We start from the raw sequence: 16,728 nt of genomic DNA on the forward strand, positions 1-16,728 counted from the left end.
ACAATGGTTCAGCTAGCCCTAAAAGAGTCATTAACAGAGCAATTGGGACATGTTGAACCAAGCCTAATACACACTTCATTCAAATCTGAATGGCTTTAATGGGAAGATGTTTTTATAGACAGTGTCTCTGTTGAAATAGCAAAGAATGGGCTGTTACAATATTACACAACAGAACCGAAATCACTAGAAATATCTGGAATTGCTACATCCTGGGACATCCATAACTTAAGCATGTCCTGAAACTATTTAAATCAATCCTCTCCTAATAGTAACATACCATTTCTCAGACATGGTCATTAGTGCTAAAAACAATACTTAATTTGGATGTAAAATATCACTGATGATGAGTCAGTGAAGTCACTACTTCATAGTTTTTCTTTTTTCTCAGTTTTGTTTCATTGCCTACTACCCTCTCCTCACATGGAGTTTCTAGTCACTTCACACTTCTTACTATGAGTTTGTTTCTTCCATAGCAAGAGTGAAGTGACACTATGAGTTTGTTGCTTTCATTGTTAGTTACATGATACTAAAATTAATCATGCGTGTATCTGTATCTTACTGATGTTAAAGCTAAATGTAAAAATCCACAAACATTCATTCAACAGGAACCATATGTTTTTGTCTGATTGTATGAGCACCGATTGTATGAGCTGTCCGCGGTTCTGGACACATTTTCACTTAACATACTAATCTGAAAGAGCATCATCAAGAGCACACTGTTGCATGACTCATGTTTGTGATGTTGGTTGTGAAAGCTTAATTTGACTTTACTGCCCTCTAGTGGGTTTCTGCCAAACTTCTGAGAAGTAGAAGAGGTGTGTACATCTGGTTTTGGACAAAAAAAAACTAGTGGTTTTGTGAGCTCACATATTATGATCTTAACAGTTGAGCTACTTTGCCAAATTTAAAAGTTTCAAACAGTTTTTTCTAAGGATGCTTCTAATGAAAAGAGGAAACATCAACTGTCTTAGGTGGTGGAAGGTTACTAAGCACATTCACTCAAGTACTGTTAAGGACAAATCTAAGGTAATTACTTTACTTGAGAATGTCCATTTTAATACTTCAATACAGAGGTACTTTTTACTCCACTACAATAATTTGACAGCTGTAGTTACATTACTTTACAAATTCTGATTTTTGCATAAAATGTGAAAATATAGGCTACATCCAGCTGAAATGATCTATTGACAGAAAGTCATTTGTAATGCAAAAATGCCAAACATTTCATGGTTCCAGTTTTTAAAATGTGAAGATTTGCTGCTTTTTCTTTTAATTATTTATACTTTCATTTCATTTTTAATAATTTTGAGGCGTGTAATGTGGCTTAAACAAAACACTGTGAAGATGTCCCTTTGGGCTCTGAGTAATTTGTCATTTCTCACTAATTTCTGAATTTTTACAAACCAATCAATCGATCAATTGAAAATATAATCAGGAGATTAATCTGTAATATACATAATTATTAGTTGCAGCCTTATACAAGTAGTTCAAAATGAGCTCTATCTCAACCAACTACAGTAACAGTAAAATGCTGCTTAGACATTAATGCACGAATGAGAATCTAATGATATAATACATAATAGTATAATGGTCTGCTAACTTAAGTAACATTTTCAATGCAGGACTTATTATTTACTGTATTTTCACAGTGTAGTATTATTACTTCTTTTTAGTTAAAGACAGAAGTCTGAGGAAGAATGATTAGTGTTTTTGAGTTACATTCATTCTGTTAGCATATCTTAACTTCCTGCGGAATCCCTACAGGACAACTTGTATTGTGATGTATTACATGTATTGATATGTACTGTACTACATTGACAAATACACACAAAACAAAACCCTGCTGTGGCATGAAAGAACAAATTAATCTCTGAAAATATATTAATGCAAATTCTACCTTGTGTTTTACTATTTATGTGTGTAAGTGTAAGACAGAAATATGCTTACAGTAACTGCAGGGCATAGAGGAGGTCTGCACACTGTCGGGCTCCAATTAAATAGTTTATTTCTTTTTTTAGGCCAACGTTTCAAGAGTCAGAAAATATAACAGTCATGCTATAATAATTGGTTTACTGAGCATATAATATTGTGTGTTTGATCTCAAGAGTATTTCTGTAGTTTCTTGTTCACACAACATTTAAAACAGTCCTGGATCAACCAGTGTTATTATTTTTTTCTATAAAGAAACGCTTCATTACAAAGGGAAGCTTTGTAAAGCACAGATCAAACTGATGCTAAAAACAATTATATTAAAAATATAAAAAAAAACAATCATCGTCGGTCAAACAAAATACTGTATAATATGATCCACAGATAATGTTAAATTATCTGATTATCTCTAAATTAAAATCTATTAAATCATTTAAAAGAGTGAAAAAAAAGAATCAGCAGCCACTAATAGAATATCTAATTAAATAAATAGAAATTGACACCTTTGCTAACTGCACAGTCAGATGGAGAATCATTAGCTGCTGATCATATTTATATTAGGCAATGGCATTTCTTCACATGTTTAAGGTGTTTGGCAGAGTGTGTGGTGTGTCAGTGCAGTATAGTGATACTGCGGTCAGTCACGGCAAACGCCGGCAGCAGCGGGGCACTGAAGGGATGTGTGACAGAGTACAGCACAGCGTTGAAGTTAGGCTCGTAAAACATCAGCGTATGTGTCGGCCAGTCCAGTAGCAGGCCGATCCTCTGGGGTCTCCTCACCAGCTGCAGGGGCACATGCTTCCCTGCGTAGCAGAAGGAGTAGTTCCCGTCGTAGTGAGACAGCACCCAAGACTGACTGTTGTAGCCCAGCCGGGCCTCGTTCCCAGAGCCTTTGCGCTCCAGAGATGTGTAGCAGACCCCGACCTTAAAGGCACCACTCTGGCCCACATCCACCACCCAGCTGTGGGTGCCAGAGGACATGGACAGTGAACCCAGCGCATTGGGCCAACAGTCGAAGCGTGCTGGGTCGTAGGGCGGGGATTGGCGAACTTTTTTGTGAAGAAAGGTCAAAGTGTAGAAGTCGTCAGACAAAGACAGGAGAGGGCTCACTGTGCGCTCATCAAACTTTAAAAAAGATGATCCATAAGCTGTGGGAAGAAGAAAAAGATGGATTGAAAGTCACAAACTGCTGCAATAGTAACAGGCATGTTTTGAGAGATTTTGAGAATTCTTTACTTTAATAAAATCCTTTGTTTACTGTAATATCACAGCTTGCTCTTCACCACACACACAAGGATGTCAGAAATGCCGAGGTCAATAGTTACAGTATCGGTCAGTGAAGTATGGTACGGACCACTTTATACACCGCAGACTTTCAGTACAACTCAGAGTCCTGTCATCTGACGCTGTAGTTGTTGGGTGTATTAAAGGAGGACGGGAGTCGGAGTACAGGGACCTGGTGGCCAGCTTCGTTGAGTGCTGCGGAGGGAACCATCTACTCCTGAATGTGATATATCATCATCATACACTTTAGGAGAACAAGGACTGCTATTGATCCCATCAACATTCTGGGAGAGGAGCTGGAGGTGGGGGATAAGTACCTTGGAGTTTAACTTGACAACAGACTTGACTGGAACTGAAACACTGAGGCTGTTTACAAGAAAGGACAGAGCAGATTCAACTTCCTGAAGAAACATAGGTCATTTAATGTGTGCGACAAGATATTGTAGATCTGGTCTGTTTTAGCAAGCGTAATTTTCTTTGTTGTAATGTGCTGGGGGAGTGGCATCAGAGCCGACCACCAAAACAGACTAAAAACTGATCAGAAAGGCCGGCTCTGTTCTGGGAAGCACCTTGGAGCCGTTAGAGGTGGTGGTGGAGTAGCGGATGCTACACAAACTGTTGTGCATCATGGAAAACACTTGACATCCTCTTTACAACCCCCTGGTCAAACAGCGGATCACTTTCATTAAGAGAATGATCCGACACAGCTGTGACAAGGAACGCTACAGGAGGTCCTTCCTGCCAGCTTCCGTCTCCCTGAACAACCATCCCCTCTGTGTCAGGACAGGGGGGTCAGCAGGTAAAGCCTTACACTTCCCCCCTAATGGACGAAAGACTGATACAGACACTATCACACTTTTTATTACAATACTTTAAATTATCTGATCCATAACTGCACTACAACCTTACAGTATAATTTGCATTTTATTTTGCACTACTTCCACTATGTCTACCTCACATATATATTTTCTTGTCTGTTTAGATTTATTTCAAAACCTGCTCAGTAACACAAAAACATCCAGGCCATATTTCACTGCTGTTTCCAACCAGGGAGCAAAATACATGAGGACAAAATGTAGTCTATGTAGGATAAATGTGTATATGTGCCATATATTTCCAGAGCTACAGCACACTACCACAAGTCAAGAAGGTTTTGTGCGCAAAAAAAAAATACATAACATCAAAAGACGTCAAAGCATCTGTACAATTATCTCCAATGAAAACACCAGTATATGTGTGATAAAAAAGTACATTTACTCTGGAAATGATTGAGGACCTTTATACTTGTATGCAGTGTGGTGGAAAATGTAGTTCCAGTTACTTTATACTCCTATATAATCATGTGACAGCTACACAGTAGTTACTAGTTACTCTTCTGATTAATGTTTTACATACAAAACCTTAGAATACAGAAGTGGCTTATAAAATATAAATCCAAATTAGTATTAATGTTTAAAAAAAAATAACATCTACAATATTGTAACACTGAAAAGGAGCCATTCTGCAAAATTAGTACTTTTACTTTATTACTTAGGCACATTTAATCTTATACTTTTTGAATGCAGGTTTTTTGCTTGTACTGGAGTATTTTTTACATTATAATATTGTATGTTATTACTTAAGTTAATGATCTTCCATTACTGTCACAGAAGGAGTTTCTCAGCATGTTTCTGTTTGATGCATAGCATCTAGTCTGGAATTGTTATCACATACACAAACATACTCAGAATTTACAACAACAAAAAACTTTAAAATGTCCTGTTTTTTATATTTTCAAGATTTGCACGTATGCTAATTACCATTATTGGTGTATGCAATAACCTTGTATGCTGCTGGATCTGTCATGTTGGGCATGAAGATTGAATACAAATCTACTAACCGTTTGGCCCCAGCAGCACTGCAGCAGCCCACAGACCTTTCAGCAGCTTGCTGTCACTACAGCCTGGGTTCAGGTTGAGCTGGTCTGTGTCACAGGGCTCCCCGACCCCCTCTGCCTCCTCCACCCTGACACAAACACAAGAGGAGAAGAGATGTTACCTCTCTGGAATGTCCTGAGCAAGAAAAAAAATATTCACAAGCCAATGACGTATAAAAGATTACCTGTCAGCTATCACCTGGACACTAGTCTGAAAAACAGAAGAAAGTGATGACTCTTTGGGGCATTCATGTAGTTTAGTAATTTCTGACCAATTTCAGGTTATTGTTATTTGCCCCATCCCCCCCACTCCCTGACAAAAATGTCCCAGTCTCTCACCACCAGCTGTGTGTCTGGAGTGTGTGTCAGCGTGTGCACCAGGCCGGAGCGTGTTTGCGACAGACTCGCCAAAGCCTGGCTCCAGTGGGCTCTCTGGGTGAGGAGACACTGCTCCACCCGCTCCTCCTCTCTCTGTACCCCCTCCAGGAGACGCTGCTCCTCCTCCTCCAGGGCTTCACGTGCTGCACTGACCTGAGCCAGCACCTGCTCCCTTGCCCTGCTCGCCGCTACCTACGCCAAAAGACAGGAGAGAAGAAGAAATATTGGACAACTTAAATAACAAATTACATTGTTTTTAATATAATTGCATAGATAATACTTAATTGTAGGTCAAGGTTAATTGTAACTTTTAAGTTTCTAAAGCCCATACACTGATGTAATGTTTCAAAATTTATAAAACCCTCAAAGTTTATCATCAAAAGTGCTTTAAATCGTGCAATTTATTTTGTGATAAATACTTTTGCAGCAAAGTAAGAAATTAAAGACAAAACATCTTTCCCTTTAAGGCTTCTCTAACTCTTTTGTCAGCCATGTTTCAGATTAAATACTTTTTACATAGCACTGGTTTTGTTATTTAAAAAAAAGTAGGGCTGCAACTAAGTCTACAAAATGTCAGATAATCCTTGAAATTGACCATCACATCAAGTTCAGTCCAGAGCCCAAACTGTTATCTTCAAGTTAGGATTAGCCGATATGACAATACACATAGCATGATATTTGTCAACCGTGCCCTACTATACCAGTAATACAGTGGTAGTTATCTCATCAAGATTTCTGGGCATGGGCAATGTTGCAAATCATTGAGTGATGAACCCAGACAGAAATATCATCTGAATCTGCAGCTTGCTGTGCAGCCAGCAAGTTTCAGCTCATTGTTTCATCTTAAAAGGTGATATGTAAATGTTGCGTTTACAACTTGTTTCTGCTGCCTCCAAATGGCCAAGGAAATTGTTGCAGGTTTAAGAAAGAAATATTCTAAAGCCCCAGATTTTGAGCAAAGTATCCAATAATTCCGACATTAGGCAACATGTGGGTCAATAATGTCACTGTCCAAGGTTCTGTTGCTCATAAGCAGCCAAACATTTGAAGGTGGGCGGCCATAAAAGCACAAAGGTTGTAAAAGACATTTTACACGATTGACTTCCCACGTCTGACACAGCAATAGTTACAGAGGTTCATTGACCAGAGTTTTGACCAACAGCTTTGTTTCCACAATGTGGGGTAAGTTTGTCTTATGTTGTTACAGAAGCACATTGGTGATTTAATCCTTGCTCATATAAGGTCTCTATTTATTTGTCTTACCTGCCTTTGTTGTATGCTTGAGGATTGATTTCCTCATGGTAACTTGTAACCTAGAAAACTACACATGAATGACCTCTGACCACTTTAGCCACCCATTGTGGTGTGTTCAGACAGGTTAATAAATATGGGTGCACTGAAAGAGTCAGCATTTGATTTGTTGCATGCTGGTGATAAATTAAATCAGCTAGTTATATGTGACTAGTGAACATAATTGTATTTCCTCTACTAATCATGCATTTCAAAGTACAACGTACCTCATTATTTAACTTTTTTTGAAATAATAAGATCTGAAATCACTTAGCTGTTTCCTCACAATTGTTAAAGTCCTCATATTATGCTCATTTTCAGGTTCATAATTGTATTTAGAGGTTGTACCAGAATAGGTTTATGTGGTTTGATTTTCAAAAAACACCACATTTTTGTTGTACTGCACATTGCTGCAGCTCCTCTTTTCACCCTGTGTGTTGAGCTCTCTGCTTTAGCTACCGAGTGAGGCATCTCACTTCTGTTCCATCTTTGTTCGGAGTCACACATGCACAGTAGCTAGGTAAGGACAGCAGCTAGGCGAGCATTACAGTATAACGTGTGTTACAAAGTGACGCACGTTTGTCACGGAAGTAAAGGCTGGACTACAACAGAGCTGTTTGGAGCAGTTTGTGAACAGTGTTTTCTGTTAGATATGGCTTTTTCACTTTGTAAACCTATAATGTGCACAAAAAAAAGATAGATAACAATAAAGGAAAGGGAAAAAGCCAAAAAGCATAATATGAGCACTTTAATGGAGCAGTTAATTGTGGAAAAGACACAATAACAACCCCTGAAGCATGCTTATCATACTATTTCATGCTGTATTTTAAAAATATTGTTATGAATTAACACATTAAATCATGTAAAGGAATATGAGTCACATGGATTGTTAAGTGTTTTTTACCATACAGGGATGATTTCTTTCACAATTTCCTCTTTCCTTGTTGAAGTAACAATAACAGTTTCAAGTGCTGCGACAATTAGTCCAATGATCAATTAAGTTATTTATCAGACAAAAATGTCAATCCTTCACTTGTTCCAGCTTCCCAAATGTGCAACTTTTTTATATAATTGTAAATTGAATATCTTTGGGTTTTAGAAAACAGCTGTCCGGACCAAACAAGCAATTTAAAGAAGAAGAAAATTAAACACTTTTTACTGTTCTGAATTCTTATACAGTAGATTGATTAACGATTGATTAGATAATTGAAGAAGCAGTTGGCAGATTAATTGATAATGAAAATAATCCTTAGTCACGGCCTTATGCAATGCAAAAAGACCAATTGCAGGGTATCCACCTATAGTCTCGCTTCGCCAGACATAGCTGCACAGCGCGTCCACAAAGAACATGTTGTCACATCTCACATGGGAACTTTTCATAAGGCCGATCAGCCAACATCAAAACCCTGTACGTGTAGGCTCCACTGAGCAATGTGTATCAGTATTGAGGTTGGCACTTCGTCTGTGTGATCATTAGTGTGTGGTTGAGTGGGTGGGGATCAGTGGTAGGCTATTTCTCACCTGAAGTTTTTGTTCTTTGGCTGCCAGCGTCTGGTCGATAAACCGTTCAATCCTCAGTGCCTGCAGCTGCATTTTCTCACACACATCCACCAGTTGGTTCTGGTGAAAACAAAACAAAAAAACACGCACACACAAACATACACACTCATCAGCTGGAGACAAGAGCGAAACAAGAAAATCCTGTCCTTTTACCATGCAGAGAAATCCGCACGAAAAGCACACGCAAAATGTACCACACCCAAGAAAGAATTATGAAGTATAGGCTACACATTGCACTGTCAATGAGAACTATCTGAAAACCTTTTACACTTTGTCAGTCCTTAAAGCTTCATAACAGGTACAATCCTCAACAAAGCGATTAACTGAAACATGTTTTCTTATAAAAAAAAAGTAGATAAGAAGTGGAAAAATAGCTTTAGTGGGCTAGATGAGGTAAAAGTAAAAACCTGTCTAACAGTTAAGAATAAGGCAAATAAAGAAGTTAGCTAAGGTATTCAAACAAAGTGAAAGTTAGCCTACCTTCCTGGGCTAGCCTAGCCCTGCAGGTATCTCATAATGAAAACATATTTACCTTTTACATTTCCAAAGCTGACATATCATCAATATCATGCCACAGCTCAGTCAATACAAAGAAGCAAACAGCTGTTACATAAATACAGTATTAGTAGTACAGTACGACTCACCCTGACTGCGGTTACTCTGGTGGCCAGAGGGGTCACAGTGTGTCCGTGGCAGGAGCCCACGATGGTGCAGTGAGAGCAGATAAGTCTCTGCTCGGTGCCACAGAACCAGTCCAGCTCAGACTCATGCTCCACACAGAACTCACATTCACCAGAGGAGATCCCGGACTCGGTGTCGTCGGTGGTCGCAGCCAGGGAGGTCGACAGCGCCGTGTCCCCCGCCGGCTGCTGGTGCTGCGGCTTCACTCCGCCGCTCAACACGGAGAAAATAGGCTGCTCAAAATCCATCTCCTTAGCTTTAACACCATTTAAAGTCTTCTCCGGGCCAGTCGGTGAAGACGGGCATGTTAATTCGCACGTTATGAGCTCCTCGGTCATGGCACAATAACGCAACAGGTGCACCGGCAGAGCTGGAGTCGCACCTAGGCCTACAGCACAGCGCTGTAATACAGGTGGAACAGGTGAGCAGAACACGGAAGTAACACGGACATCAGAGGTCAGAGCTGAGTAAAAGAAGAAAAAAGCTTTCTTCTCTGCTGCCAGTGATTTGGGCGTCAGCTAATAGCCGTCTTTTAAGATTTAAATCATGTTTATATCATGGGCTACTAGGCTAATCTATGGTTAAAAGGCTCAAAACACTCAAGTAAAAATGGAAATCTGCTTACATCAATGATGTTTGCAAATACATTGATAAAATGTGTCACTCAAAATGTGCCTTGATTTAGGCCTATATTAATTCAGAATGAATGCAAATGTTTCATCCATAACTCATCAGTTACAAATATAGGCTACCTGTAATTTATATGGTCAAACTGGGCTTTTACTGTGAAATAGGTCTGGGTGATATGCAAATCATTCACATCACGCAACATTAATAACTATGATTAAAATGTTCATCACTTTAGACTACATAATTCTGTAAAATGACAACCTGATATTTATTACAATACATCCATAGCTACTGTTAAGATTTTTTGTGTGACCATTTGTAACAATTTCTTTGTTTTTTTTTGTCTCATATTCAAAAACTAGCCAGATATTTTGATTTGGAATATTCTTTATGTTTACTAGATACCATTGTGAGAAAACAGTGGAAGAGTCAAATTTTCCAGGGTGTAGGCCCTATATGTGTGATGGATACACAGTTTCATCATATGTGTTAGCCCAGGGATTAGAGGTGCAGCCACACCTTAGGAATATCTGTTTAGCAATATAGTGAACAACACCCACTGTCTGGAAAAGCCCTCAAATCCAGAGAGGATAACCTCAATTTGAAATATGGTCTGCCCATTCATTTAAAATGACTGTGTAGTCGGGTTTGGTTGCAGCCATCATCACAATTATGTTTTAATTTCTAAAGCAACACCACGGTGCAAACAAAAAATGAACCTATTGATAATGTCTCAATAGAAATGTTTACAGTGTGATGATACCATAAAATGAGAAGTTATTGATATCCTGTTTTTTCAGTTTGTTTTGTGAAACTGGAAGAATAAATTACTTTACTGTGCCGTTCTTTAGTCTTTTTGCAAGTTTTTTTATTGGAAGATTTCTTTCTATTTATGTTCATTTAATTTGCCAGTGAGACCTATTGTTTTAACTGTAAAACCCTTTACATGCACTTTCACCAATGGATGCCAATAAGAAAAGTTAACTTCCTGTTAAATTCTTGAAGAAGAAAATTAGGACAAGAGGTTTAAATCAAAGGGAAGTAAAATGGTTATCCTCTTTGTACCACTTTTTATCCCATCACTTTTAAAACTGAGCTTTAATGAAAGACGTTTTGTTAAGGCTACATGTATTTTTGGGAGGAAACAGATCAAATCTCAAGAAATTAAAACATCTGCAAGGAACCAAACACCTCCCACTGCTCACAGGCCAATGTCTGTGAGTAACTGGATATGAGCAATTGACAAAAGAGAGTCGTGCTTTCTGGCTCAGGCAAGGTGGGTTTCCTAACAGTTCACTTTGAAATAGGAACAGAAGAGGCACAGGGCTGCCATTGTTTCCAACAGAAATAGCTGCTTTGTAATGGGAAAAACTAAGCTTGTTGTGGAAGAAAGCTGGATATACCATAAAAAGTGAAAAACAACAAAACTAAAATATAATGCAAGTGGTCTTTACTAAAAAAAGAAAATTACACTCATCTTCATCTTCCCTGTTGAGTTTTTAAATATCAGGGAAGTGTATCACAAAATAATTCTTACCTTCTGTCTTACGTCTCAGGGCAGCATGTTAACATATGTTTTGTTGTATGCAGCTTCTCTGACAACATAATGCAATGCACTTAATATATATATTATATATATATATATATATATATATATATATATATATATATATATATATATATATATATATATGCTATAACTTAATACAAACCATTCTTAATTTCTTGAAACAATTCAATTAATTTCTAAGTTTCTGTAATACAAGTCCTGATCCCCAGAGGGTGCTCACTCACTTTACTAACTGTCAACAGATGTGTTGGTACAGAAGATGCTGGTGATGAAACTGCATCAGGCCCTTAAGATTATTTAGAATGATGAATGCAATTGGAGACATCCTCAAGTGCTATGATATGAGCATCAGAGTGTGTGTGGGCTACATTCCTTTAAATGAATGGGAATACAATGGCAGGTATAAAAATGTCTATTTAGCCTAACAAGAAAATTATTCCTGGCTTTACAAAAGTCAAAGTGAAATAGTAAGGTAAAAAAAACAAGCAGCATCTGCATCTGATATTTAAAAACTTCAGTCCTTTCCCCAAATCAGTGTTTCATTGTCTTAGGCCTACATACACAGGCTACTGTATTTTAACTGAAATTGCATTGACTTACAAATAAGCCACACCAAGTAGCCAATAGAATATCATCATCAATTACATAAAAAGGGCAAAAAGGGCCAAATCTAGTTATTACCTGCTGATTGGAAACTTGTGTTGTTAGTTTAGTAACGTAATGTACACAGCCTACATTTGGTCACTCTGATCAGTGTAATGATACACCTTTCTTGGGGTAGGCATTTTCTATCATATTCCTTTCTTTGTGCTTCTGCAGTAGGCTAGTGTAAGTGCAAAATTGTCATACTGATGTACAGCATAATACACACTGGTCCTGCAGCAAGCCTAATTTAGCAGCAAACGTCATATGACGTTGTTAGGAGAAAAAAATAATAACACAAAGTAAAACTAATAAAAAAAGAAAAACAAACGAGATCCTCAGCAAGATATAAGCAACAAATAAGCAAATAATATTGTTCATGTTCAAAAGGGGTAGGAAGAAGTTGAGAAATGTATCCTACCCCCTCTTAATTTTCATTATTCATAATCGAAATTAAAGTGTTGACGTCAGACACCACTGAAAAGATGAGTAAAAAAAATTAAGATTACCTCACTAGTGTTTACCCCGCGGCCCCCGCCCGCGCGTTTCTGCTCGGCTCATGAACTTTACATTACAATGACGTCACGCAAATAAAAATAACCTTTCTAGGCTCTAGGAAAGTTTTAGAAATATAAAATCATGGATTAAAAAAATGTAAACACAAAGAGTGATAATCTACATTGCTTGCAGTTTGAGGTTGTCAACAGTTTTATGGACGTCTCATAATAGTGGACTATGGGGGGAAATGCTTTTAAGCCACTGGAACACGATATTCCCACCCACCCAGCAAACATTTCGCGCGAAAATGTCTGGAAGTGGTCACGAGAGTGTGATGACGTAATACCTGAAACAGGCGGTCGTTAAAATGAGTCGTTTTCTATTGGACAACATGATCGGAGGCTTCCTATTAGAAAAAGCGTAACTTAAGTTTGATTGGACGGTCTGATTAGTGGTTCGTCCCGTCCCGCCCCCAGCAGGTCGCTCGGCTTTCCTGCGCCAGCAGCAGTGTGTCACCGAGGCTGGGTTGCTGCCGGAGAGATCAGGGCAAACAACCAGTTAACCCAAACTGGCATCGCAGCGGGGCTGAGGGGCTGCCCCGGCGAGTTTTAACTCAACCTGAATACCGCTTAGGTTGGATCCTACGCCTCTCTGTCACCACCGCCCTTCCTCCTGATGTCGGATTTCAAGCTAGGGATCGTACGGCTCGGCCGTGTGGCCGGGAAGGTGAGCTGGATCCCAGGACTGCCATGTGCGGCCGGGGGAGGGCCCGCGGGTATCACAAAAGGCGATGGAAAATGGGTTTCGCGGTGATGAGTCGGTGCTAGTCAAACTCTTTTATGGTTATCAACCCGTTGCCGATTTAGGAGTAGCACAGCTTTATTGATTTTAAACGCATTTACCAGATTACAGATGCCGGCCGAGCCAGACTGGTTTTCTGTAACATTAACGTTACCTCCGCCGCCACCACACAGTCTCGCTATGAAGCTAACGCTAACTAGCACGTAGCAGGTTTCTTAGCTGTTGGATGACTGTAAAATAGTGCACCAAAGGTAAACACGGGTCCTCAATTTGTCGTTATCGGTGTCGGGTAGAAATGGCGAAGAAGGTTGTTTTTTTTCGACGGTTGGTCATATCTTTTTAACGGTCAGTGCGTCGTAACGTTACAGTTAGCAGTGCCACGCTAGCTATGTTATTTGGATTACACGGTGAAGTGTCTGCTAATGAGGAAGCCATGGCCATGCTCCATCAACTGATTCTTTTGTGCAACGTGACAAAGCACCGACAGGACGGCACACAACTCAACATCTGTGACCGAAAACTTGCATCGTGTTTTAGCTTAGCTAAGTTACATATTATAGCTCCACGCTGATGTGACGTTAAACTATGGCTGAATGATGGTCAATAAATGCTCCTGGCTGCTCGTGTCACAAGACCCTAACACTCAGGATAAACCGTGTCAGACAAGATTTTGTTTGGGCTGTAACGAATCAGTTGCCCATCGGCTGAGTGATACTTCTCCTGGGCTCCAGACAGCAGTCACACAACTTATTTACATGCTGTCAGTACTGTTAAAATCTACAGAATAGTCTGGCAGTTAAGACAAAGTGTCACATTGCATGTTTCGACCTTTTTGTATGTGAACAGTACACCACCTACCTTTGCTGTTGTACCATGGTCAGTGTAGCGTGGGACTTGGTATCTTGTATTGGTATTTGTAAGTGAAATAAACTCTGGTCCCCAAACCTTTATAGATTGATTAGGTTTAGAAAAAAAAAAAAAAAATTCAATATGTTACTTTTAACTCCTACCATCCCCAAATATGTTACAGAAGCCCCCCCCCCATTTGCCTTGGTGATTGGTGTATACACAAACAAACATTTAAACATATTTATACCTTGAACCAATGTTGTGACTCTCTTTCACTCTTCATTTTAAGTAACCATATGATAATAGGGGTACCTATTAATAAACACATTCTCTCATTTCAGACAAAATACACACTGATTGATGAGCAGGACATACCGCTTGTGGAAAACTATGCGTTTGAGGTAAATTATGAGGATTTAACTGCAGCTTGTGTTTATGAAGTATTGCTGTTACCTTTTTTCTGATAGTGCCAATGTTAAAAAGGTACATTATTCCATTTATAGGCACGCATGGAGGTAGATGCGGATGGCAATGGAGCTAAGATCTTTGCCTATGCTTTCGACATTGGCAAAGGCCGCTGGGCAGGAAGACCTTTGCATGAGCTGCTCTGGTAAGTAATTTGTTCATTATTTCATGTGTCGAATAAGCACTTATTTCTGTTTAAATATCATAGCATCTGGGGTCAAGACTCTTCGTAGGCGAGCATTGTTATTGTGGAAGTGTCCTTGATCTGGTCCTCTGATCATAATCAACTGTTGTGAATAGGACATCTGAATACAGATGCGTATATTGTTGATCAAAACACAGTTAAATTGCAAGATTAATGCTGAAGAGGCCATTTTGCAGCAGCCAGTAAAACTATAGACAACCTAGAGATGCATCAGCGGCTCTCTTGTTACTTTGTTATCTTAAGAATCCAAAAGATTTAGTATCTCTACCAGTGCAGGCTGGAGCTCAGTGGCTGACCCCGCCTTCATCCTGCTGGTATCAGTAAAGCTTCACATCATAAGGAAGTTCAGTGGACCAGTATAGTTTATCCCACAAGTTTGGAGTTAACAGTTGCTTGTTGTTGATCTTTCATATAATGGTATATTATCCCATGCTTATCAGCAAATAAATTGAGCCTTGTCCCTGATTTACACTGTATTATTTGTGCAAATTATTGTGAGCTGCAAATACCTTTTTGACCTAGACGAAGTATAAAGTCTCTGCTTGCCGCCTTTTTAGAATTTATGCTCTTCTTACGCAAGACCAAAGTGTTGAAATCAGTGGATCTCTTCTTAATGAGCTGCCATTATTTTGTTACTGGTAAGGAACTGGTTGACTTATGATCTGGATACATGTCTTGACCCAGGGAGAAGCACAGAGGAGGCATTGCCCCCAGTTTTCAAGTCATCCACATCAACTCTGTGACAGTGGACAACCGGCTAGACAACCTACGACTGGTGCCAGTGGGCTGGAGCCCCAAGCCGGAGGAGATTTCCAGCAAACAGAGGTAGGACTGCAGCTATGCTACTGCTAAAGGCTGAATTATGATTCTGTAGCTGTGTAGGAATGTAGAGTACTGCACAAGCTGGATGTTTTGTCTGTGGGCAAAGCCACTCTGATTCATTAAGGCACTGGCTGGACCTGACAACTACGATTTTCTCCCTAGAAAAACCAAAACAGATATGGCAATTGCTACTTCATCATTGATATTTACTTTTCTTTTACTGAAAATTTAGGGGGGGAAAATGTTTTGACTGTCGGTCACACAATATTAGCATTGCATTAGCACCAAATTGGGCTCTGCCTGCATTTAGTTTTTTTTTGTTTGAAAATGAGTAAACCATTTTTTCCCCATTTTGTATTCTTGGTTATCTGACTCTTAAATAATATTGAGAGTAATAGATGAGCGTTAAGAACTGGCTTCTTGTGTGTGTTTCTGTGTGTAAAAGCCCAATATGTCATGTTTCCCACAGCTTAACATAAATATTTAGCTTAGCATAAATATTTGTTGTTTAACATGTAACACGTGCCTAATTTCTCTTCCCATATTCTCTTACTGGTCCAGAGAGCAGTCTCTGTACTGGCTGGCCATCCAGCAGGTACCGGCTGACCCTGTGGAGGAGCAGTACCTGGAGCTGAGCCGCACACGCTACTACAACGCTAACGGGGAGCTGGTGGAGGAAGAGGAGTGCTCCTGCACTTACTATGAGTGTCATTATCCTCCTTGTTCACTCATTGAGAGAAGGGTATGTACTGTAGTTCCTGTGAAACTTGGCATGGTTTTCTAGTTTGATTTAAATCAGTTCGATGTGTAGTTACGTTATTTTATTTATTCGTGATCTTCTTCCCTGTCTTTCCACAGCTCCGGGAGTTCAACATCTGCGGTCGCTGCCAGGTGGCGCGCTACTGTGGCTCCCAATGCCAACAGAGGGACTGGCCCGCCCACAAGAAGCAGTGTCGTGAGCGCAAGCGGGTGCTGGCCCTGGAGTCAGAGCCCGAACGATGATCTGCCCTCATCCTCGCCTGGGAGAGGAGGGGGCAGAACAGGGGGGATAGGGTTAGACTTGCGGGAGGAGAGCGGGATGAAGTGCAAAATGGGGGGAATTCATGACAAGAGACTAACGACAGAGGACAATGTTGGTTGCTTGATTGTTTGATGGATTCAGGGAATAAGAAGATGGAGGCGAGGAAGGAGAATTTAAAAAGGCAAAAA

At 39.7% G+C, this 16,728-nt stretch overlaps 2 protein-coding genes across 2 annotated transcripts; one reads left to right on the plus strand and one right to left on the minus strand.

Annotated features, from left to right (window-relative positions):
* Positions 1–1,988: 1,988 nt before the first annotated feature.
* Positions 1,989–9,485, minus strand: bspry (B-box and SPRY domain containing). The gene is made up of 6 exons (XM_078270903.1): positions 9,001–9,485; positions 8,318–8,416; positions 5,468–5,698; positions 5,314–5,339; positions 5,093–5,217; positions 1,989–3,077 (listed from the first exon to the last, which is right to left on the minus strand). The coding sequence occupies exons 1-6, from the start codon at positions 9,373–9,375 to the stop codon at positions 2,542–2,544; spliced, it is 1,392 nt and encodes a 463-aa protein (XP_078127029.1). The 5' UTR covers positions 9,376–9,485; the 3' UTR covers positions 1,989–2,541.
* A 3,375-nt stretch (positions 9,486–12,860) lies between these two features.
* zmynd19 (zinc finger, MYND-type containing 19) lies at positions 12,861–16,728 on the plus strand. Its single transcript, XM_078271637.1, has 6 exons — positions 12,861–13,103; positions 14,369–14,428; positions 14,531–14,637; positions 15,382–15,522; positions 16,081–16,261; positions 16,378–16,728. The coding sequence occupies exons 1-6, from the start codon at positions 13,053–13,055 to the stop codon at positions 16,519–16,521; spliced, it is 684 nt and encodes a 227-aa protein (XP_078127763.1). The 5' UTR covers positions 12,861–13,052; the 3' UTR covers positions 16,522–16,728.

This window comes from Sander vitreus, chromosome 16, assembly GCF_031162955.1.
Source record: "Sander vitreus isolate 19-12246 chromosome 16, sanVit1, whole genome shotgun sequence".
In the NCBI taxonomy this organism is placed as follows: Eukaryota; Metazoa; Chordata; class Actinopteri; order Perciformes; family Percidae; genus Sander; species Sander vitreus.

Coding starts and splice junctions, on each gene's coding strand:
- zmynd19 (XM_078271637.1), top strand. CDS start 13,053: ATGTCGGATTTCAAGCTAGGGATCGTACGGCTCGGCCGTGTGGCCGGG. Junction 15,523..16,080: donor GAGATTTCCAGCAAACAGAG/GTAGGACTGCAG, acceptor TTACTGGTCCAG/AGAGCAGTCTCTGTACTGGC. Junction 16,262..16,377: donor GTTCACTCATTGAGAGAAGG/GTATGTACTGTA, acceptor GTCTTTCCACAG/CTCCGGGAGTTCAACATCTG.
- bspry (XM_078270903.1), bottom strand. CDS start 9,375: ATGACCGAGGAGCTCATAACGTGCGAATTAACATGCCCGTCTTCACCG. Junction 8,417..9,000: donor CCAGAGTAACCGCAGTCAGG/GTGAGTCGTACT, acceptor TGTTTTCACCAG/AACCAACTGGTGGATGTGTG. Junction 5,218..5,313: donor GTCCAGGTGATAGCTGACAG/GTAATCTTTTAT, acceptor TGTTTGTGTCAG/GGTGGAGGAGGCAGAGGGGG.